The 24,151-nt window shown below is 50.1% G+C and overlaps 2 protein-coding genes across 4 annotated transcripts; one reads left to right on the top strand and one right to left on the bottom strand.

Moving 5' to 3' along the window:
• The first annotated feature begins 3,229 nt into the window (after positions 1 to 3,229).
• On the top strand, positions 3,230 to 3,991 carry LOC120500624 (olfactory receptor 14J1-like). Its single transcript, XM_039705758.1, has one exon. The coding sequence runs from the start codon at positions 3,230 to 3,232 to the stop codon at positions 3,989 to 3,991; it is 762 nt and encodes a 253-aa protein (XP_039561692.1).
• A 1,610-nt stretch (positions 3,992 to 5,601) lies between these two features.
• LOC120500629 lies at positions 5,602 to 22,756 on the bottom strand. 3 transcript variants are annotated; one of them, XM_039705764.1, is made up of 6 exons: positions 22,700 to 22,756; positions 21,140 to 21,307; positions 19,856 to 20,020; positions 16,012 to 16,176; positions 7,692 to 7,841; positions 5,602 to 6,512 (listed from the first exon to the last, which is right to left on the bottom strand). In XM_039705764.1, the coding sequence occupies exons 1-6, from the start codon at positions 22,737 to 22,739 to the stop codon at positions 6,247 to 6,249; spliced, it is 954 nt and encodes a 317-aa protein (XP_039561698.1). In that variant the 5' UTR covers positions 22,740 to 22,756; the 3' UTR covers positions 5,602 to 6,246. The 3 variants fall into 3 exon arrangements, with proteins under 3 accessions (XP_039561698.1, XP_039561699.1, XP_039561700.1); XM_039705765.1 differs by having other exon boundaries at positions 5,602 to 6,502; XM_039705766.1 differs by lacking the exons at positions 19,856 to 20,020; positions 21,140 to 21,307; positions 22,700 to 22,756 and adding an exon at positions 17,294 to 17,455 and having other exon boundaries at positions 5,603 to 6,512.
• Positions 22,757 to 24,151: the final 1,395 nt, after the last annotated feature.

The raw sequence follows: 24,151 nt of genomic DNA, 5'->3' as shown, positions 1-24,151 counted from the left end.
CCTCCTCCTCCTCCTCCTCCTCCTCCTCCTCCTGGTCCTTCTCCTCGTCCTCTTCCTCCTCCTCCTCCTCGTACTCATCCTCCTCCTTTTCCTCCTCCTTGTCCTTGTCCTCCTCCTCCACGTCCTCCTCCTCCTCATACTTATCCTCTACGTCCTCCTCCTCCTCGTCCTCGTCGTCCTCCTCCTCCTCCTCGTACTCATCCTCCTCCTTTTCCTCCTCCTTGTCCTTGTCCTCATCCTCCTCCTCCTTGTCCTCCTCCTCCTTCTCGTCCTCTTCATCCTCCTCATACTCCTCCTCCTCTTCCTCGTCCTCTGAGTCCTCCTCATCCTCCTCATCCTCTTCATGCTCCTCATCCTCCTCTTCCTCCTCCGCCTCCTCCTCCTCCTTCCCCTCCTCCTCCTCCTCCTCCGCGTACTCCTCCTCCTCCTCCTCCTCCTCCTCCTCCTCCTCCTCCTCCTCCTCCTCCTCCTCCTCCTCATCCTCCTCCTCCTTGTCCTCCTCCTCCTCCTCGTCCTCCTCCTCCTCGTCCTCCTCCTCCGCGTACTCCTCCTGCTCCTCCTCTTCCTCCCCCTCCTTCACCTCCTCCTCCTCCTCCTCCTCCTCCTCCTCATCCTCCTCCTCCTCCTCCTTGTCCTCATCCTCCTCCTTTTCGTCCTCCTTGTCCTCCTTTTCCTCCTCGTCCTCATCTTCCTCCTTTTCCTCCTCGTTGTCCGTGTCCTCATCCTCTACCTCCTTGTGCTCCTCCTCCTTGTCCTCCTCATCCTCCTCATACTCCTCTTCCTCTTCCTCGTCCTCTGCGTCCTCCACATCCTCCTCATCCTCTTCCTTGTCCTCGTCCTCGTCCTCCTCCTCCTGTTTCTCCTCCCCCCTCTTCCTCCTGCTCCTCATCCTCCTCATCCTCGTCCTCGTGCTCCTCATCCTCTTCGTCCTTGTCCTCATCCTCTTCGTCCTCGTCCTCAACCTCCTTGTCCTCGTCCTCGTCCTCGTCCTTGTCCCCCTCCGACTCCTCCTTCTCCGCCTCTTCATCCTCCTCCTCCACCCTTGTCGTCCTCTTCCTCCTTGTCCTCGTGCTCCTGCTCTTCCTCCTTTTCGTCCTCGTCCTCCTCTTCCTCCTCCTCCTCATACTCCACCTCATCCTTCTCGTTGTCCTCCTCTTTGTCCTCGTCCTCCTCCTCCTCGTCCTCGTGCTCCTTCTCATCCTCCTTCTCATCCTCATGCTCCACTTCATCCTCGTCCTTGTTCTTCTCCTGCCCATCATTTTTCCTCTTCCTCCTCCTCATTTTCTTCCTCCTCGTCCACCTCCTCCTCATCCTTGTTTTCCACCTCCTCCCCCTCCTCCCACTCTTCATCCTCATCCTCCTTCTCGTCCCTCCTTTTACTTCTTGTCCGCTTCCTCCTCATCCTCCTTTTACTTCTTCTCCACCTCATCCTCCTCATCCTCCTCATCCTCCTCTTTCTTGTCCTGCTCCTCCTCCTCATCCTCCTCCTCAGCTTTGTCATTCTGCTCATCCTCCTTTTCCTCATCCTCCTCCTCCTCATCCTAGTCATCATCATTCTACTCATCATTGTGCCCCTCCCCCTCCTCATCATCATCCTCATCCTCCACCTTGTCCTCCTCCTCGTCTTCCTCCTCAGCTTCATCTTCGTCCTCATCCTCCTCTTCCTCCTCCTCGTACTGCTCCTCCTCCTCTTCATCAGTCTCCTCCTCCTCATCCTCCTTGTCCTCCTGCTCATCCTCCTCTTCCTCATCTTCCTCCTTGTCCTCCTCCTGGTCCTTGTCCTCATCCCCCTCCTCGTCCTCCTCGTCCACCTTCCTTCTCCTCGTCCTCCTACTTGTCCTCCTCTTTTTCCTCATCCTCCTCCTTGTATTCCTCGTCCTTGTCCCACTCCTAGAAATCAACATCAAACTAAGCAGGATTTCGCTTTTTGCAATGGCCCAGTGCAGATTGGGATGATGATCCACCCTCACAGCTGGCCCAGGGAAGGCCTGGAGTGCCCTTGGTGGCACCTTGGGCTTGGCACAGCCTTGAGAATGGCCTGTTTTCAACAGAGAAACTCAAGAGTTTTAGATTGCTTCAAAGAATTAAAAAGACAAAACCCCTCTTTTGCTGTGTGCAGTCAGATCTCCAAGCACAGCAGATCCCAAGTGAGTGAGGAGAGACAGGATGGGGATGGGGGATGTGGATCAAGGTTGTTGACACTGGGTCAGAGCTCAAGGCACAGCTTCTCTGAAACAGGCCAGACCTCCTTAGGAGTGTTTCTGGATCAGCCAGCCCGGGCACAGCCCAGAGGCACAGAGAGCTTCAATCAGTCAGGGCTGGGAAGGTGCTGAGAAGTGCCTGGGGCAGAATCACTGCCAGCCCTTGGCACAGGAACCTCTGGCTGCAGGACAATGCAGCTGCAGCTCCTGGAGCCATCTCCTAAAGCTGGAACATCCCAATGCCTACAGACCCTGTGAGTACATTCTCTGATTGTCTCTTGTGCAGAGCAGCCAGGGGTGCCCAGGGCTGTCCTGCAGAGCAGACTGCTGCAGCCCAGGGTGCTGTGCTGGGGCAGGGACTCTGCTGCCTGCCAGGGACAGCTCTCAGCTGGCCCGGGGAGCTGCTCCCAGTGCTGGGGGACAAGATCTGGGGGAAAGGAGACAGCTGGTAAGGGTTGGGAGTGTTCCCCCTGTGTGCTGAGGATGCTGCATTTTTCAGGGCTGCTTCCAGCATGATATTTAACTGCAGAACATTTCTAAGTAGATTATACAGGGAGCACAGCAAGGCAGGGGTTGCATAAAATGGAAAATCCTGTATTTTTTAATATACTGCTCTGGGTTGCCAGGATGGGAAATTTCACATAGGTATTCATCTCTTGGTTCAGGTGGAGATAAATTTTAAAAATCTCCTTCATCTGAATAAACCAGGCAGTGACACAAATCAGCACAGAGCCCCTTCCAGGAAGCATCAGTGTCCCTTTTCCAGCCTCCTCCTCTGCAGGCTCTGGCATTGCTTTCAGAGCCTGCAGAGCCAGAGCTGCCCCTGGGCAGTGCCAGGGCTGGTAGGGGTCTGCAGGGCAGAGCTGAGCCCCCAGGGCTGGGCTGGGCTCTGGCAGCACTGGCAGGGCCCAGCCCTGGGCACGGGGAAGCAGCTGCTGGCAGGGACAGCTCCAGGCAGCAGAGCCTTGGGCAGGCAATGGGGGGAAAGTGCCCCCAGTCTGTGCTGGGGCCAGCACCTGCACACGCCCATGTTCTTCTTCCTGCTCAACCTGGCCCTCAGCGACCTGGGCTCCATCTGCACCACTGTCCCCAAAGCCATGCACAATTCCCTCTGGGACACCACCATCTCCTACACAAGATGTGCTGCACAGCTCTTTTTCTTTTTGTTCTTCATCTCAGCAGAGTTTTCCCTCCTGACCATTATGTGCTACGACTGCTATGTGTCCATCTGCAAACCCCTGCACTATGGGACCCTCCTGGGCAGCAGAGCTTGTGCCCACATGGCAGCAGCTGTCTGGACCTGTGGCTTTCTCTATTCACTGCTGCACACCACCAATACATTTTCCCTGCCCCTGTGCCATGGCAATGCCCTGGGCCAGTTCTTCTGTGATATTCCCACAATCCTCAAGCTCTCCTGCATAGACTTCTACCTCAGGGAAATGGGGCTTCTTGGTGTTAGTGTCTGTTTGGTATTTGGCTGTTTTGTGTTCATTGTTTTCTCCTATGTGCAGATCTTCAGGGTGGTGCTGAGGATCCCCTCTGAGCAGGGATGGCACAAAGCCTTTTCCACCTGCCTCCCTCACCTGACTGTGGTTTCCCTGTTTGTCAGCACTGTTATCTTTTCTCATCTAAAGCCTCCCTCCATGTTCTCCCCATCCCTGGATCTGTCAGTGTCAGTTCTGTACTCGGTAGTGCCTCCAGCCCTGAACCCCCTCATCTACAGCCTGAGGAACCAGGAGCTCAAGGATGCCCTGAGGAAAATTATGACCCTATATTTTCAGAAGCAATAAACCCTCTTTTTTTTTTTCTGCTCAGACCCTCCAGAATGTAACTCTTTACAATCCTGGCCTTTTTTTTTCCCCTATTTGTCCATTTCTTCATTGGGACCTTTTCTTTATATTTTTCTATTGTTATAGTGTTTTTTATAAAATACTGTAGTACTACTCCGAGCATCTCTACATGACCATCTACTTTTCTTTTGTAACACAAAGACTTTTAGTAGGCTTGTTCCTAGTGCTTTCAATAAAATCAAGTGATTTCCCTGGCTTATGTGTCCAAGGCATTTCCTCAGCCCTTCTCTGGCTCTGCAGGAGCAGTGCCTGTGAGCAGAGGTGGAGGGAAGGGGCTCCCAGCACAGCAGCACGGCCAGGGACAGTGGCCCTGCCTCTTTCCACATCTGCTCCTCCCAGCTCCACACTCCCCTTCCCAGCCCTGCTGTGTGGCCAGTGCCCATCAGATGCTGAATGGTCTGAGCTGAACCTTCCTGGGGCTCTGCAGCTTGTGCCAGGGCTGATGGCAGGGGAAGGTTTGTCTGGAGGGCCTTGGGAGCTGCCAGGAGAACACAGGGGACCTGCAGGGACAGCGTGTGCCAGGGAGCAGCAGGGAGTGGAGCTCACTGGGCACAGGCCTGGCCAGGCTGGGGTGCCCCCGAGATCAAGGACTGAATGTCTGCTGTGAGCCAGGAGAGCTCTGCAGCCCAGGGACACAGCAGGCACAGGGAAAGGAGTCTGGGCATTGACTGCTCTGACCCTCAGGGAACTCCCCCAGGAGGATCCAGGGCAGCCCCAAGCCCCTCTGGCAGCCCTGGCACAAGGCAGGCACCTCTGAGCCCCCTCCATGGCCCTGCAGAGCCTGTGTGGGAGGGAGTCAGTGCAGAGAGCACCATCAGCTGCCTCTGTGTGCCAGGCTGAGCAGCAGAGCCCAGCAGAGGCAGCCCAGGGCCCCGGGTAGCACAGCCCCCTTGCTCTGCAGAGCAGCAGCCCCAGCTTGGGGCTCTGGGCAGCAGGGCAGGGGCTGCAGCAATGGCTGCTGGGGCCAGCACAGACGTGTTCCCCTGGGAAAGGCTCTGGGGGCAGCTGGCATGGGCCAGGAGCAGAGCAGGAGCCCGTGGGTGTGCAGAGGAGCCCTGGCAAGAGGCTGCCCTGTCCCTGGGCCAGCAGGAGCTGCCTGAGGAGCCCCGGGGCCAACTCTGCTGCTGGGCCGGGCAGCGGGGCTGGCCCTGGTGCTGCAGGAGCTGCCCGAGCTGAGCATCTGCTGAGCATTCCAGACCCAGAGTGGCTGTCCCTGACCTCCAGTGCCTGCAGTTCCTGCTGCAGGGCCAGACGGGGCTGGGCTGCTCTGCTGGGCTGGGGCAGGGAGAGGCTGAACAGGGCAGTGCCAGGGAGAGGAAACCCATGGACCCTTGGTTATACAAGTCCCCAGAAGTTTGGAGTGGTCTCCATGGTTCCATGAGGCCCCACAATGTCACATGGCCCCTTGGTTCCACAGGACCCCACAATGTCACAATGCCACTGTAGCAATGGCAATGTACTGTCCAAAGACATACAATGGAAACTGGTTTATCTAAGGTAAAGTTGTGCCAGCATTGATCAAACAGATTGACCAATTATTTTCCCTTTATTATATTCCATAAAATCCCTTACAGTGATTTGAGTTACACGAGTCACTTTTCCATGCGTGGACATATTGATTCCTCCACACCCTATCTGTATTTCTTTCCCAATTATTTGATTAAAATACTAGTCCCATTTTTCTTCTTCCCATGATGTTTTGAGTGTGTTTCATTTCTGTCATAACCACAGTGGCCAAATTAAAATTTGAGAGATTTTCCCCAGCAATACCGGAATAGCTGATTGTGGTAGTTTCGGGGTCCCCAGGACGAAGGAGGAATGATTGAATCTGACTCCATCTTCTTAGAAGGCTAATTTATTATATTGTGATATGATATTATATTAAAGAATGCTATACTAAAACTATACTAAACTATAGAGAAAGGATAGAAACAGAAGGCTTAACAAGAATGATAATGAAAACTCGTGACTTACTCCTCAGAGTCAGACACAACTGGACCGTGATTGATCATTAAGTAAAAACAATTCACATGAGACCAATCAACCAACCACCTGTTGGACAAACAATCTCCAGACCACATTCCAAAGCAGCAAAACAGGAAGAAGCAATCAGATAATTATCATTTTCATTCCTCTCCGAGGCCTCTCAGCTTCCCAGGAGAAGAAATCCTGGTGAAGGGATTTTTCAGAAAATATCACGGTGACAGCTGATGTGAGTAGGGGACTAAGATAAAGATTCGAGCCAGAATTATGATACTGATCAGAACCCCAAAGGTCACCATCAGAACTTGAAGATCCTTGGTCCTACTGGCTCTGATGTCCATGCTCCTTTGGCTGCCTTCTATACTCCTGAATAGTGGGTTCAGGCAGGCTGTTCTTTGATCTTGATTGGCATGAAGGTTGTCAGAAGCACCTGGTGTGATCCATTCCACTTCTCCTCCAGACACTGACCTGAAAAAGCCTTAACAAATACCCAGTCTCCAGGTTTAAACCAATTAATTGCTTGATCCAAACCTTTAGCCCTGGTTTCAAAAACCCTCTTATCAATTTTGTTCAATTGTTTTCCCAGAGTTTTATGTACCATCTCAAGTACCCTTCTCCTATTTGACTGATGTCTTCTCCCCTATATTGAGTTTGGTAAGACCTCTCATATAATATTTCAAATGGGCTTAGGTCTTCCTTAGACCATGGCTTGACACTAATTCTGAGTAGAGCAACTGGAAGTCCTGTTTCCAATGCAAATTTGTTTCTTGACAGATCTTTGCTAATTGCTATTTGATTAAATGGTTCATTTTCTCTACTTGTCCACTGTCCTGTGGATGATAAGTTATGTAATTGCAGTCTATCCCCAGGGCCTTACTGACTTGTTGAACTATTTGTGCACAGAAATGTGCACCACTATCACAAGATACTGTAGCTGGTACCCCAAATTGAGGTATAATTTTATTAAAAGTACTTCAGTATCTTCTATGAATAGATTTATTTGTTCTCCATGCAAAAGCTTCCTGCCAACCAGTGAAGGTGTCTATCAGTACCAATGGGTACCTGTACCCCCATTTTCTTGGGAGTTCAGAAAAGTCACTTTGCCACTGCTGCCCTGGTATATTTCCTTTTTCCAGTTGTACCAATTTTATGCTGTTTGTAGTGTTTGTATTATTTTTCTGGCAAATTGCACACTGCTGAGTGATCAGTTTGGTAATGGTATACAGATTATGGCCTGTTACACATTTAGTCAAATCTGCTTACAGTGCATTTGCTCCCCAATGAGTTTTATTATGTTCCTCTAGGACTACCTTCCACAAGATATTTGAAGGTATAAGAACCAGATTGTCAGGTGTAATGAGCACAGTTCCATGCTTGTTTGCTTCTCAGTCCTTCACCAGCTTTGTACCCTCTTCATACCACCTGAGTGCTGGTATTCTCTTTCTGTACCCATGGCTTTACCACCTGGTATCAAAGCCAGAGCTCAGTCTGAGCCCCTTCTGCCACCCATTTAGCCTCATGGTCTGCCAATCTGTTTCCTAATTCCTGTTCAGTCTTACCCTTTGGTGACCTCTACAGTGCATGACTGCCACCTGTTCCTCTAAATTTACAGCTTCCAACAGACATAAAATTTCTTCAGCATGTTTCATTTACTTACCTCGAGCTTCACGCAATCTGTTCCAGACAGCACCCTGAGCAGGGCCTATACCAAATGCACATCTGGAGTCAGTCCATATATTAGTCCTCTCCCCTCTTGCCAATTCCAGGACTCGTAAGTGAATTATCTCTTCTTGCTGCATGGCTATCCCTGCAAGTAAAGGTTTTGCCTTGATTACCCTGGGGGCAGTGGTCACTGCATATCCTGCCTTAGGAGTCCCTGACTTTATAATGCTGCTTCTGTGTGTGGACCAGGAGACCTCAGCATCCTCCAGAGGTTCCTCCTTCAGGTCAGGTCTGCTGGAGTAAACTGTCTCCGTGATTTCCAAACAGTCGCGGGCTACAGGTGCAAAAGTAGCTCCACTGAGAAAAGATGCTGTATTACAGTATTAGGGGTTACAATATTAACAGCATTTTGTTCTACCAGTACAGCTTGATACTTCAGGAATGGAGGAGGGGAAAGCCAGTGACTCCCCTTCTGCTCTAACACCGCAGAGACTGTGTCATTTTCCAGCCCATAGTGAATTTTCAGGCCTCTTGAATGTTAAGAAGAATGGCTGCGATGGCTCACAAGCCCCCAGGTCAAGCCTTGCTTACCTCATCCAGTGGCTTAGAGAAGTCAGCAACAGCTCTCTTGTAAGGTCCCAGTTGTTGGGCTTATGGTAGGACTGTTCTTGAAATCTAGGGGTAACACTGTCCAGGTTAATGGGGTCTTTCACTCTGTATCTGGATTTTCCCATTCGAAAGCAAATAGCTTTTGACTATCCTGGCTAAAGCCAAATGGGAAAAGGAATCTTTTAAATATAGTTCCATAAACCTGATTACTTTTTAAACTTGGTTAAGAGAGTGTAGGGTTTGCTACCACTGGATAAAAATCCTCCACAATTTTGTTTATTGCTTTTACATTGTGCACTAATCTATAGCTCTTACCATAAGGTTTTATAAATGGAAGAATGAGAGTATTATATTCTGATTCACACTCTATGAGTAATCCAAATTTCAAAGAAGTATTAATTATTTCTTTTCTCTCTTTTTGATCCTCTGCTTTCAATGGATATTGTTCAATTCTAACAGGGTTGGTTCTTGGTTTCAATCTTATTTCTATTGGAGTTGCATTTCAGCTCAGACTGGTGTCCCTGCTGTCCACACTCCGGGATATATTTGATCCAGGATTTCTTGAGGCATTTTACTTCTCACTTCAGGTTGCATCAATGCCAAGCTTAGTATTTCTGATTAATTGATCTTCCTTTATTTTAGATTTTATTTTTTCCTTGCCTAAAAGTTATTCCAATTCCTTATAGTTCTAACAAGTCTCATTCCAATAATGATTTTGGGGATTCCAGCATGTATCCCAGTTTGTTTAGTTATCTGATACTTAACTGGCTGCAAAAAGTACACTTTCTTTTGTAGGCCAGTGGCTCCTATTACTTTTATAAAATCTTTATCCACTTGTATTAGTTCTTGATTTAACACTGAATGTGAAGCACCTGTTTTGACCAGAAATTTAGTTTCTTTTTTCTTCATTCCCTAGCCTAATTGCAACCATTGGATCTGCTAGGGCAGATTTTCCCAGTCCCCATCATTCGACTTCTGCCATCAGCAGTCTGAGAATTAACCCTTTGTCTGTGTCATAAGGGTATCCAGATGCCCCAAGAATCTGAATTTGGAATCCATAACCTAGGACAATTCTTTTTCCTATGTCCTGTTTCTTTACAATAAGCACTCTGATTCTTCTGTACTTGGGCTGGGTGTATCTCTGGGTCCCTCAGCCCCTCCCAACGGGAGTTCTCAACAATTCTTGATCTTGTTTTCTCCTTTACTGCCAGCAATACAGTTTTCAGCTCTCCTGCTTGTGCATTTCCCATTTCTTCTTCTACTACTTCCACTCCTGTTTCAATATGGAAAGCAACTTCTCTGTACTTTGATTTCCAATCAATGTGTTTGGCTGAGGCATCAGTGAGCTACACAGCTTTGACTTCAGAGTCTGAAGTGAATGCAGGAGCACCCAGTACAGAACTAGGCTTATATGGGTGCTGTAGAGCTAACATGACTGGAGTCACAGCTATCTGTAACTTTGTAGGTTTTCTTGGTCCTTCAGTGACACCCATTTGACCTGTGACCAACTGAGATATAGGTATCATTAATGTGTACAAGGGTCTTGCTATTATAGAAAATCCAGGAACATGATTTCGCTAGTATCCCAGAGTACCCAATATTTTATATCCAAAGCTGCCATTAGTTTATGTGCAGATGCCTGCACATAAAGTGTAGCAGTGAGATTTGCAATATTTGGGACAGCTGCGATGAAATGTCCCATGTTAGCATTAAACATTTGATAATCAATTGTTAAATGCCACCTCCTGCCTGCTTTTTTCAATAGCCAAGCAAGAGAATTGTAAGCAGAATGCATCCTACCATAACACCTCTTCATTTTAAGTGTTTAATTACATTGCAATGCATTTCAGCAGAGTAACAGATAATGCTTTTTTCTATTAAAGCCAGTTAAACAATTTTTATTTTTATCTATAATTAAAAGTTTTGGGTTTTGGCTTCTGTGGGAGTAATCAAAGAGATTTTAAGCTCCAGTTGTTCATTACAAATTTTGAAGGTTGCCTCTTTGCTACTACAGCCAACTCTGTTGGCGTGCCATCTCTGAAAAAAGTAATTACTCAACATATGTTCATATTTTTCCTGAACAGTAATTAGTTCCTGGTTAGACATAATCTATAGCTCCTGGTTTTCTAACCATTGTTCTCTTTATTTTTGGTATGCCATAGGACAATATCCTAGTTTTGCAGCACAGAAGTGATGATTTAAGAGAAGCTGGTATCAGTTTCCTCCATGTCTGACAAAAAGAATCCATTAGCAATAGGTTTGACAATCTATAAAATCACTAAAAGCTGTACATGCTTCTATGAAAAAACACGTAAAAGACGGAAAATCCCAGGAAGTCTCTCTTTCTTTTCCGGTCGGCACAGAGGTGACAAGGGCCAGGCCGGGCAGCCTCTGCTGCAGAGCCAAGCCCCTTCCTGGGGCGCCCACCGGGCCCCATGGGCTGCCAGGCAGGGCGAGGGCAGTGCTGCGGGGCAGAGGCCGGGCTGGGCCACGGCTGCGATTTCTGACATCTTGCTGCTTGTTAAACACTGCCCCGCCACCAGCCTGGGCCCAGCTGGGTGCGCCAGGCCCCAGGAGCAGCCCCAGGCCCCCGGGGCTGGCTCGGGCAAGATTCTGCCGCCATTGAGATTGACCCACAACCCTCGGGCAGGGGGACGAGAAGCCATCGGCCCCGCTGTGCTGCTGCTGAGCTCTGGCCCAGCTGCTGAGACCCGGGCCCTGCCCCAGCCCAGCCGCAGCTCCGAGCTCGGCAAGGGTCAGGTGACCATTTGTAGGTCCCGGACGAGATAGTAACTCTTTCAGTGCTTCAATTCTCCCTCGAGTGAGAGAAAAGAACAAAATGCAGGCTATGTAGAGGAGCAACACAAAGACATCAAGGCCAGTGAAGAAAGAGTCAAGCCCCAGATAGCAGGGCTGAGGAGATACCTTGATCTTGCAGCTGAAACCCTCTTGTAAAGCTATGGAGACTAACGCAATTGATACATTCAGACTTTTTCCCCTGTAACACATTAGCAAGTATAGGGAGATAACTTGTTTGGCAAAAGCCTCCCCATGCTAAAGCAAGCAAATGTTGAAGTAGTTGTGATCCTCTGAGAATTTGAACAGAGAGAGAGAAGAGTGATGAAGACCCTGTGCCCCCAGGGAGAGAAGCAGATCTCTGTTCCTAGAGATGAAGATGATTTTAAAGATAGAGAACCTTTGCTTTTGAAGAGCTCATCTTTAAAACAGTACCCCATAAGCTGACATGGCCCATAAAAACAGCTGTGGGAAAGCTTGTGGAAAATGGGAGTGACTTGACAATTGCAGATTTCCCCGGGTGGGTGCTATTCATAGAAATTGAGAGCCACAAGAGAGCTGTTTTTCTTGTGGAGAAGTCTCCATAAGATTAACAAGAGGGACTTCTCCCCCTAAGTGAACTGAAAGAAGACTATTCTAGAGGTGGTAAACTGACTGAAAATTTTAAGTTTTGTCTCTTTGCATTGCCAGTAGGAAAGGAAAGGTTGTAGGGAGAGGAGAAGTGTTCTGAAAGCTTTGTTCTGATTCTTAGTACTCTTAGTTACTGTTAATAAACTTTCCTTTATATCCTTTTAAAGTTTTGAACCTGCTTTGCCCGTCTCCTAATCCTCTCTCACAGCAGAAAATGAGTAAGTATATTCTAGTGAGTGCACTGGTGATTAGTGAGCACTGAACCCATCATAATTGGTGCATTGACCGGGAAATCTTAAATTAGCGAACCAAAACCACTACAGGCAAAAAGGTCTTAAAAACATTTTGTTAGCTAATTACAGATTTACCCACATATTACGAGAAATCAGCAAGTCTCTATCAGTCCTGTGTGCTGGTTTGGACTAGGTTAATTTTCTTCCCAGTGCCTGGTGTGGGGCTGTCTTTGGGAATTGTGCTGAACACAAGGATGATAATGGAGATGTTTTTGTTATTGCTGAGCACTGGCCACACAGGGCCAAGGCCTTTTCTGCTTCTCATATGAGCATGCTAGGGAGATGAGGTGTTGGGAGGGGACACAGCTAGGACATAGACATAAGACAACATACATAATACAACATGCTCAGTATGGAAAGTGGGGAACATTTAGAGTGATGGTGTTTGTCTTCCCAAGTTCCATGGGATGGGGGCCCTGCTCTCCTGGAGGTGCTGAGCTCCTGCCAGCCCATGGGAATAGGTGTTTTACTTTGCTTTGCTTGAGTGCCTGACTTTTGCTTTCCCTGCTAAACTGTCTTTACCCCAACCCATGAGTGTTCTCACTTTTACCTTTCCAGTTTGCACCCTGATCCTGCTGGTGGAGAAGTCAGTGAGTGGCCCCAAGTGTGGGGCTTGGCTGCTGGATGGGGTTAAACCACAACAGCTGTCAGGACCAACTCCTTTAGTAAAGTCTGAAGAAGGTGATTTTCAATCTTTAAGCAGTTACTCCTCAGTAACAGCAGAGCATCAGTCTAGGATAATGCTTTCTCACAGAGTGGAAGAGTGATACACTTCCACAAGGATAAGGGAAGGTTTCTTGTCTCAGATTTCCACACTCATCAGGAAAGGGTTCATCCCTGGCAGGAGTTGAGCAAGGTGCAATGGCATCAGCTGAGGTCCTCTAGCTCAGTTCAGACTGAAAGAAGAACCAGCTGTTGGGGTCACCTGGAGCAACAAGCTCCAGACACTTTTCCTGAGAGGCCCAAGAGGGCAAAGCAGGAGTGGGAGCTGGGGCTGCAATGGCAGTGCTGGCTGGCTGCCCAGAACTGTGGGGGACTCCTGACAAGCACAGGCAGGGCCTTGGGCAGCACATGACAGTGAAAAACGTCTCCAAGTCACCCTTTCCTGAGCATGTTCTTCTCCAAGCAGCTCTCTGAGGGGGAGGAATGTGCTTTCCAGAGCTGCACTCAAGACTCAACTCCATCATCTTCCTAGTGCTTCCTCACAGCATAGGGAAGAGCTGTAGAGTTGTATTTCTAAAATCTCTCTCAGAAAGAGGGAAAAGCAGGCAATAGATGGATTTTCTGAAGCTTCTTAGGTCCCTGTGTTCTCAGCACAGCCCAAGCCTCTGCCCAAAATGATGATGTTCTCCTGGAGTGAAACGCTGCTTCTCAGAGTGGGGAAACACCCAGGAGTCCTGGACAATCCTCCAAAGGGAACAAAGCCTGAGGCACTGGGATGCTTGGTTGTTCACCAGCAAGAACTCCAACCAGACCTGAAATCCAGGCGGGCATTCTTGAGGACAAAGATGCCATGCTGGTGGCAGGGGAGAAGGGATAGGGAACAAAGGAGATGAATTTCCCTCCAGGAGACCTCTCTGGTTTGCCACACGACGGGAGGGGCTGTCGCTGCAGGGCTCTTCACTGGTCCCATCTGCTGTAGGGATGCACCTTCCCCACCATAGCCCAGCTGCTCCTTGACTATTTCCTGATGCCAACTGAAACTTCCCCATTGCAATATTTTCAGAGTGCCTTGAAATCTGCTCATTGTCCACAGTAATTTCCAGGTTTTGATTCTTCTCAGGACGTGTCCTCTAATACACACTGGAAGGGGATCCAAACAGAGTTCACCAATTATCTGCTCTGAGACCACCGTCACACTCCGCTCCTCCCCACTCTATTCTCTTAACTAGTTCTGCTCTCATGTCTCCAAAAGGAAACAGTAAATCAGGGTGTGTGATGATTTTGTTTCCCAGACATAGAGCTCCTGGCTCAACCTTCTCTGAGGTCCAAGGAGGACTAAAAGCTGCTGAGAGATGAGCTCAGCCTCTCCTTCATTTTCAGATGGGAAAGAGAGGCCAGGGAATGGCCAGACCATGGACTAAAAAGGAGATGGGATTTCACAGAGAAGGAACTCCCAGGGAACAAAGGCCACTTTTGTGCACCAGTTACCCATGAGGACACTTGGCAGGCTCCACTGTCCTTCCTGAGAGGAAGGACCAGCATCACTGGGACAGTGATCTTGCCTGCCCTGAAGGGACACCTTGTCTCAGTAATGACACTGGGCCTTTGGGCCTTTGCACTTCAAAAAGACCAAGAAGTCTCTGATGTCCTTTCTCTGGGCCAAAGAGGACCCAACCTCAAAGCACAGTGGAATATGAATGATCCAGGTCCTGAGCTGCTTTGTCCAGGAAAGGGACACTGTTCATGGCAAGCTGGGGTTGACAGAACAGAAGCCACATCAGGACAGACTGAGCACCCCTGAGCCAGTGGATGGGAACAAGGTCTTGCCCAAGGCCTGAGCCCAAGATTCCCTTAAGCCTTTCCTCTGGGGCTCTCACAATCCTGTGGTCCTTCTCTCCCTGAAGTGTCCACCTCCCAGGGTTCAAGGGCACATGGGCTCTGGAAAGAATCACAGGATCATAGAATATACTGAGCTGCAAGGGACACACAGGGATCACTGATTCCAGCTCCTGGCTCACGCAGGACACCCCAATAATCCCATCCTGTGCCTGGGAGCATTGTCCAAACGCTCCTGGAGCTCTGGCAGCCTTCGGGCCATGACCAAGGAGAGCCTGTTCAGTCCCTCAGCAACCTCTGGGGAAAGAACCTTTTCCTGATATCCAGAGTAACCCTGCCCTGGCACAGCTTCAGGTGTGCCCTCAAGTGCGGTCATGAGAGAGGAGAGAGGATTGAAAAGCTCCTCCTACCCTCACAAATCACCAAATGGGTAAGATTGGAAATCCTTTGTTTCTCTTTCTGTCCATTGCCTCTCATCCCATTCCTCAGCACCACCAAGAACAGCCCAGCTCCATCCTCCTGACAGCCACCCTTCAAACACTTCTGTCCATTGATGGGATCCCCTCTTAGCCTTTTCTTCTCCAGACCAAAGAGGCCCAGCTCCCTTGGCCTCTCCTCACCAGAGAGATGCTCCAGGCCTCTGATCATCTTTGTAGTTCCTCAGCTGGGCCCGTCCCAAGAGCTCCAGCATGGGACACAGCTCCAGATATGCCCCTCTAGGGCTACCCCTCCCTCAGAGGTTGGCAAAGCTCTTCCTAAGCCCAGGCAGCCATTGGCCTTCTTGGCCACAAAGACACATTGCTGCCTCTTGGACAACTCTTTGTCTACCAGAACCCCCAGGTCCTTCTCTGCAGAGCTACTTTCCAGCTACTTCCCAGAGCTACTTTCCTCAGCTACTTTCCAGCTACTCAGGTCAGCCCTGAGCCTGGATGGGTGACTGGGCTTATTCCTTACCAGGTTCTTTGAATTGCTTTAGATGGATGGACTGCAGTAGAGCTGTGGGTATTCCTCAGAGTTTGGCAAAGGCCTGGGGGGGGCAGGCTTTTGAAGGGGGGTCACCTTTCTGCATCTCCCCAGACAGCATCTGTGGGCTGTGGAAGACAACACTCTGTCATGAGAAAGGTGAGTGGGCAGGTGGATTTGGACACTTTTACCACATGTGAGGTCATGTCAAGCCATACCTACACACACTCTTCAAAGACAAGAGAGCCAAGAGAGGCTTTGAGCACCTGCAGAGAACACTTCAGCACAGAGAAGATTCAGTACCATAGATCACAACAGCTGAGAGGCTCAGAAAAGCTGACTTTAATGATAGGATGGATTGTGGTGGTGCATCTCATGACAACAGTCAGCTTCTTTGGGCCTCTACCCACTGTCCCTCCCTATCTCCAGAGGAGCTGAGCAGTAGGAGCTCACAGGGTGGTTGCCCTGTAGAGCATCTTCTGCATTCAGAGAGATGAAAGTTTTCTTAATAATAGCCCTACCCACCTTGGTTGTTCTCCAGGTATGCTCTGAAAAGTTGGAACTCATGATATGGGAACGCCTGTCTCAACTGTAATGCTTGTTCCAGAGTTTGAAATCTTTGGGAAAGCTGCTGGAGTAGTGTCTCCATTCTGCATTGCAGGGCCCTTGAACTTTCCTCCTCCTTCTTTCCTGTGAAGAAAGAACAATGCCCCTGGGTCACTGATGTTTCCTCCTTGAGCAGGAGACCAGCTGTCTAACACAAGCTTGCCCAAAGGCTCTGATACAATATCCCCGAGAGAGGGTCTCTGCTCAGGGCTCTCCTGTGGGTGGATTTTTCCTTCCTCATTCCCCCTTAGAAATCCTCACCTCACAGGAATTCCATTTGGCCATGAAGGCACAATCTGGAAATGGTTTTCCCTTTACCCTCACACTTTTAGCAGGGAGGCCCCAAGAAACCCAGAGCAAATTTTCATCTCTTTTCAACAACTCCTTTGTCCTTTCTGTAGCCCAATACATAAACAGCTCCAGCTTTGAAAAGTGGGCCACACGCTTCATTCCAAGCTCACAAGGGCTTGAGCCAGCCGGAATTGCAGGGGTTTCCCTGGACTCTCCTGGGCTACTCTTCGCTCTGCCTTTGCTGGCTGCAGCTGGAGCAAGAACAGGACTCAGATCAGGTCAGACCAATCTCAGCTGTCCCTGCCCTGTGGCCAGAGGCTGTTCCCAACACACTTTGTGTCCTGCCTGGGCCAGGCCCAGGGGCACAGCCTGGGGCCAGCCTGGCCCACACAGGAGTCTGAGCCCCAGCTGATCCTTCCCCTTCCCAGCACCAGCACCAGCTCCTGCAGGCAGAGCTCTCCACAGGCCCTGTGCTCACAGACACATCCAGGCTCTGCTCAGGGAAGCTCCTCTCCCTGCTGATCATCAACAGGGAAACAAGGCTGAGCTCACATGTGCCCCAGCATGGGACCAGGAGTGGGGCAGCAGGAGGAGGGCAGTGGGAAAGGGAGACAGACAGGGACAGGACTTCAAGGGGGGAGCCTTAGCAAGTATCAGGCAGTGAGAGAACTCCCAGCACACACCCCAGGCAAAGGTGAGCAACAGAACAGAGACTCTGACCACCTGCAGAGAACACTTCAGCATGGAGCTGTTCCAGTGCCATGGACCACAGAAGCTGTTCCCCATGGAAGGACTGTCCCTCCCCATCCCCTCTGAGGAGCTGAGCAGGAGGAGCTCACAGGGTGTTGGCCCGTAGAGCAGCTTCTGCCTTCAGATGGGTGAAGGTCTACTCGGCAAAGGCCCTGCTTACCTTGGTTCTTTTCCACGTAAACTCTGCAAAGCTGAAGTTCATTCTTTGTGGTCTCTGGCCATTCCTTTATCTTTTCTTCCAGAGTTTGAATTCTTTGGGAGAGCTGCCGGAGCTTCTTGTTTAACATTGATACCAGCTCCCTTGCAATTTCCTCCTCTTTGTTTTCTGTGATGAAAGAATGACATCAATGTGTCACTGATGTTTCCTCCTTGAGCAGTAGACCAGCTGTCTAACACAAGCTTGCCCAAAGGCTCTGATACAATATCCCCGAGAGAGGGTCTCTGCTCAGGGCTCTCCTGTGGGTGGATTTTTCCTTCCTCATTCCCCCTTAGAAATCCTCACCTCACAGGAATTCCATTTGGCCATGAAGGCACAATCTGGAAATGGTTTTCCCTTTACCCTCACACTTTTAGCAGGGAGGCCCCAAGAAACCCAGAGCAAATTTTCATCTCTTTTCAACAACTCCTTTGTCCTTTCTGTAGCCCAATACATAAACAGCTCCAGCTTTGAAAAGTGGCCACACACTTAATTCCTAGCCCACAAGAGCTTGAGCCAGCAGGAATTGCAGGGGTTTCCCTGGACTCTCCTGGGCTACTCTTCGCTCTGCCTTTGCTGGCTGCAGCTGGAGCAAGAACAGGACTCAGATCAGGTCAGACCAATCTCAGCTGTCCCTGCCCTGTGGCCAGAGGCTGTTCCCAACACACTTTGTGTCCTGCCTGGGCCAGGCCCAGGGGCACAGCCTGGGGCCAGCCTGGCCCACACAGGAGTCTGAGCCCCAGCTGATCCTTCCCCTTCCCAGCACCAGCACCAGCTCCTGCAGGCAGAGCTCTCCACAGGCCCTGTGCTCACAGACACATCCAGGCTCTGCTCAGGGAAGCTCCTCTCCCTGCTGATCATCAACAGGGAAACAAGGCTGAGCTCACATGTGCCCCAGCATGGGACCAGGAGTGGGGCAGCAGGAGGAGGGCAGTGGGAAAGGGAGACAGACAGGGACAGGACTTCAAGGGGGGAGCCTTAGCAAGTATCAGGCAGTGAGAGAACTCCCAGCACACACCCCAGGCAAAGGTGAGCAACAGAACAGAGACTCTGACCACCTGCAGAGAACACTTCAGCATGGAGCTGTTCCAGTGCCATGGACCACAGAAGCTGTTCCCCATGGAAGGACTGTCCCTCCCCATCCCCTCTGAGGAGCTGAGCAGGAGGAGCTCACAGGGTGTTGGCCCGTAGAGCAGCTTCTGCCTTCAGATGGGTGAAGGTCTACTCGGCAAAGGCCCTGCTTACCTTGGTTCTTTTCCACGTAAACTCTGCAAAGCTGAAGTTCATTCTTTGTGGTCTCTGGCCATTCCTTTATCTTTTCTTCCAGAGTTTGAATTCTTTGGGAGAGCTGCCGGAGCTTCTTGTTTAACATTGATACCAGCTCCCTTGCAATTTCCTCCTCTTTGTTTTCTGTGATGAAAGAATGACATCAATGTGTCACTGATGTTTCCTCCTTGAGCAGTAGACCAGCTGTCTAACACAAGCTTGCCCAAAGGCTCTGATACAATATCCCCGAGAGAGGGTCTCTGCTCAGGGCTCTCCTGTGGGTGGATTTTTCCTTCCTCATTCCCCCTTAGAAATCCTCACCTCACAGGAATTCCATTTGGCCATGAAGGCACAATCTGGAAATGGTTTTCCCTTTACCCTCACACTTTTAGCAGGGAGGCCCCAAGAAACCCAGAGCAAATTTTCATCTCTTTTCAACAACTCCTTTGTCCTTTCTGTAGCCCAATACATAAACAGCTCCAGCTTTGAAAAGTGGCCACACACTTAATTCCTAGCCCACAAGAGCTTGAGCCAGCAGGAATTGCAGGGGTTTCCCTGGACTCTCCTGGGCTACTCTTCGCTCTGCCTTTGCTGGCTGCAGCTGGAGCAAGAACAGGACTCAGATCAGGTCAGACCAATCTCAGCTGTCCCTGCCCTGTGGCCAGAGGCTGTTCCCAACACACTTTGTGTCCTGCCTGGGCCAGGCCCAGGGGCACAGCCTGGGGCCAGCCTGGCCCACACAGGAGTCTGAGCCCCAGCTGATCCTTCCCCTTCCCAGCACCAGCACCAGCTCCTGCAGGCAGAGCTCTCCACAGGCCCTGTGCTCACAGACACATCCAGGCTCTGCTCAGGGAAGCTCCTCTCCCTGCTGATCATCAACAGGGAAACAAGGCTGAGCTCACATGTGCCCCAGCATGGGACCAGGAGTGGGGCAGCAGGAGGAGGGCAGTGGGAAAGGGAGACAGACAGGGACAGGACTTCAAGGGGGGAGCCTTAGCAAGTATCAGGCAGTGAGAGAACTCCCAGCACACACCCCAGGCAAAGGTGAGCAACAGAACAGAGACTCTGACCACCTGCAGAGAACACTTCAGCATGGAGCTGTTCCAGTGCCATGGACCACAGAAGCTGTTCCCCATGGAAGGACTGTCCCTCCCCATCCCCTCTGAGGAGCTGAGCAGGAGGAGCTCACAGGGTGTTGGCCCGTAGAGCAGCTTCTGCCTTCAGATGGGTGAAGGTCTACTCGGCAAAGGCCCTGCTTACCTTGGTTCTTTTCCACGTAAACTCTGCAAAGCTGAAGTTCATTCTTTGTGGTCTCTGGCCATTCCTTTATCTTTTCTTCCAGAGTTTGAATTCTTTGGGAGAGCTGCCGGAGCTTCTTGTTTAACATTGATACCAGCTCCCTTGCAATTTCCTCCTCTTTGTTTTCTGTGATGAAAGAATGACATCAATGTGTCACTGATGTTTCCTCCTTGAGCAGTAGACCAGCTGTCTAACACAAGCTTGCCCAAAGGCTCTGATACAATATCCCCGAGAGAGGGTCTCTGCTCAGGGCTCTCCTGTGGGTGGATTTTTCCTTCCTCATTCCCCCTTAGAAATCCTCACCTCACAGGAATTCCATTTGGCCATGAAGGCACAATCTGGAAATGGTTTTCCCTTTACCCTCACACTTTTAGCAGGGAGGCCCCAAGAAACCCAGAGCAAATTTTCATCTCTTTTCAACAACTCCTTTGTCCTTTCTGTAGCCCAATACATAAACAGCTCCAGCTTTGAAAAGTGGCCACACACTTAATTCCTAGCCCACAAGAGCTTGAGCCAGCAGGAATTGCAGGGGTTTCCCTGGACTCTCCTGGGCTACTCCTTGCTCTGCCTTTGCTGGCTGCAGCTGGAGCAAGAACAGGACTCAGATCAGGTCAGACCAATCTCAGCTGTCCCTGCCCTGTGGCCAGAGGCTGTTCCCAACACACTTTGTGTCCTGCCTGGGCCAGGCCCAGGGGCACAGCCTGGGGCCAGCCTGGCCCACACAGGAGTCTGAGCCCCAGCTGATCCTTCCCCTTCCCAGCACCAGCACCAGCTCCTGCAGGCAGAGCTGCTCTCCACAGGCCCTGTGCTCACAGACACATCCAGGCTCTGCTCAGGGAAGCTCCTCTCCCTGCTGATCATCAACAGGGAAACAAGGCTGAGCTCACATGTGCCCCAGCATGGGACCAGGAGTGGGGCAGCAGGAGGAGGGCAGTGGGAAAGGGAGACAGACAGGGACAGGACTTCAAGGGGGGAGCCTTAGCAAGTATCAGGCAGTGAGAGAACTCCCAGCACACACCCCAGGCAAAGGTGAGGAACAGAACAGGGACTCTGACCACCTGCAGAGAACACTTCAGCATGGAGCTGTTCCAGTGCCATGGACCACAGAAGCTGTTCCCCATGGAAGGACTGTCCCTCCACATCCCCTCTGAGGAGCTGAGCAGGAGGAGCTCACAGGGTGTTGGCCTGTAGAGCAGCTTCTGCCTTCAGATGGGTGAAGGTCTGCTTGGCAATGGCCCTGCTTACCTGGGTTCTTCTCCAGCTCTGCTCTGAGTATTTGAACCTCATGCTTTGTGGACTCCTCTAATTTTTTGAAATCTTCATGCAGAGCTTTTATTTTATTGTTGAGGTCCTGGAAGGCCTCGATTATCACAGATTCCAGGACCTTGTTGGTTTTCTCCCTCCTTCTCCTTCCTGTAGAAAAAGATTGGTGTTACTGGGAAACTGGCCGTTCTCCCTTGAGTAGGAGACCACCCATCCTCTCTGACATGCTCATATTCTCTCTTTTAAAGTATCTTCTTGAGGGTCTCAGATCTTGCTGCAGGTCGGTTTTTTATTCCTCTGTCTGGAGAAAGAATTACTTCAGAGGAATTAAACACTGTGATCAAGGTGCAATCCAGAAATGGATTTTTTTTTTGCTTTATTTCTTTATTCAGAGGGCAAACAAAAAGCTCAGACTTAGTTCCCTCATGTCCTGTCTGTTTACCAATTTTTTTCAGGCCTCTTTTTATTTAGATCTTTCTTTCTAATTTGGCAGCCTTGGAAAAGAATTTACTCATCCCTGAAAAACAGAGATGTGGAATTCACAGGCTGATGCACCTCTGGGTACCACATACCACTGTCCTGGCTTTCAAGTCCTTTTCCTACAGGAGTTTGCTGTGGGAAGAAGCCTTGGCCTCCCTACTGTAGCCCCAGTTTTCTTCCTGACATGTTTTTCTCTAACAGCTTTTGCCTTTTGAAAGGAGTCTTGGCACCACTTCTAAACATGAGCTTGGAGCTCCTGTGCAGCTGGTGAGGAATACTGGGAGGAGCCCCATGGCCTCCTCACTGCCCAAAGGCCTGGACATGGGGGAGAGCCTAGGCCATGCTAAATTCCTAGTGTCCCTTGAGGGAATGGCATTCCCCTGACAGCATCACAGCTGGAAAGAGCTGGGGGCAGGAGAACAGCTGCCCTCAGAATCCAGGGGGTGGGGTCCAGCAGGGGCCAGGCTGTGCTGGTCTGTGCTGGGAAAAGCCCATTGCAGGGACTCTCTGCACCCTGGGATCCCAGGGTCCCGGGCATCTTCATGGGGATGGGCAACATAGCAAAGGAGTGGCTGGGGGTCTTTGGAAATGGGAATTTATGGACAGGTGGGATTTCTTGATCTGACTGCACAGGGCCCTCATGCACGACAGACCTCTGGATCTCTGCTTGGCAGGGTTTAGCTTCCAGGTAGTGTGGGCAAGTACTGGCACTCACCTGCAGAAAGGACCCTGTAGCTAAACCAAGGATGAGATTCCTCCTTTAGTGCTCAAAGAAAGGAAATCCCAGAAGGGATGTGCTATATCTTTGAAATTATTACCAATTGCGAGGAACGCCCTCTGCTAGGGTAGGATGTGTCCCAGGTCAAAGGAGGTCACCCCTGTGACCAAACTGATCCCACCCCAAAGGCCAGGCCTTCTGCTGGGCTCTGGAATGGGTTCTGCAGGCAACGTGCCCAGGGGAGAGACCTCCACTGGCTTCACTTCTCTCAGGGATAACACATCCCATCTCAAGGGCTCCCAAAAATGGCCACAGACAAGAGCAATGGGATCCAGCACACTTACTGAATTCGTCGTATATCATTTCTGCAACTTTCTGAGCCATAGAGACAGCAAATGCCGTGGCTGGACATCGGGTACATATGAAAATAAAATCCAAATGAAAAACAGGACATTTAACAAGAACCTTTCCCCAAGGAACTCCAGGACTGCACTGAACAGGTTCTGGGGCAGAACACATCCCACAGCTGGCTCAGGAGCCACTCCTGTGGACCAGGAGCCCCACAGCAGTGCTGGGGGTTCCTGACCCTCGGGGCCCACTGAAGCTCTCCTGGGCCAGGGAGCTGCCTCAGCTGGCACAGCACTCAGGCACCACACAGGTGCCTCAGTCCCACCACAGCACAGCCACCCACGAGAGGGTGAGACTCTTCTGCCTCACACTCCGGGAGTGGAGAGAGACCTCACAGATCCCTTCTGTGTCCCCTGGCACATTCATTTCAGCCTGACCATCAAAGCCCTGCTCAGCAACACCCTCTGCTAGAGTAAGATGTACCTCTGATCAAAGAAAGTGACCCCTGTGACCAAACTGATCCCACCCCAAAAGCCAAGCCTTCTGCTGGGCTCTGGAACGGGTTCTGCAGGCAACGTGCCCAGGGGAGAGACCTCCACTGGCTTCACTTCTCTCAGGGATAACACATCCCATCTCAAGGGCTCCCAAAAATGGCCACAGACAAGAGCAATGGGATCCATGAGTCCACACTTATGGACTCAAATTGGCCTCCTTGGTCATGCTGCCATTAACTTTTTTTTCTTTTCTTTTTTTTTTTTTTTTTGGTGGTCATTAGGTTCATATGAGAAGAAAACGAAAAATTAAAAAGAGGAAGCTTCACTATGATATTTCCCTAAGGATTTTAAAAATGCATTTAAGAGCTTTTTTGGGACACATATATCCCTTATACTACTCAAACCTCTGATCTACTCAGGGTTTTTTAATTTACTTATTTTCCCTTCTATTACTGTCCGAACAGAATACAGCTCTTACCAAGATATTCAATCCTTTTTTCTTGTCTCCCGTATCCTGTTCTCTAGGTTCACTCTGCAATGCAAGGGAAAAGAGGGGCAAAATCTCTGTGGTGAGCGCAGGACCAGAGAAGATAATGCAGTTGATAAGATGTTCTGTTGTACTCTCAGCTGATCCCTAACTCATCTTGTTTGCCCTGGAGCTCTGAGAATTCTCACAGACATCATCTTCCTTGGTCAAAATTAAGACCACCTGCTTTTGCAGAGTGCAGAGCCTGGTGTTCAACCCCAGCCACAATTTTCCACAGAGGAAAGGGACCATTTTCCATTCCTTCAGATTCAAATCCTGGAGGTTATCCTGACCAGCTATGAAGAAATCTATGGAGAAAGGACAAGTGACCTTGGCTGGCTGCCAGATGCCCACCAAACTTCTCTCACTCCCCCTCCTCAATGGGACAGGAGGAAAAATATGACTGAAGAGCTCACACACAGCCTGGG

The sequence above is a fragment of the Passer montanus genome, unplaced genomic scaffold (assembly GCF_014805655.1).
Source record: "Passer montanus isolate IOZ18808 unplaced genomic scaffold, ASM1480565v1 scaffold183, whole genome shotgun sequence".
In the NCBI taxonomy this organism is placed as follows: domain Eukaryota; kingdom Metazoa; phylum Chordata; class Aves; order Passeriformes; family Passeridae; genus Passer; species Passer montanus.
The sequence above is the reverse complement of the archived record's forward strand: the minus strand, read 5'-3'. Positions and strand labels throughout refer to the sequence as shown.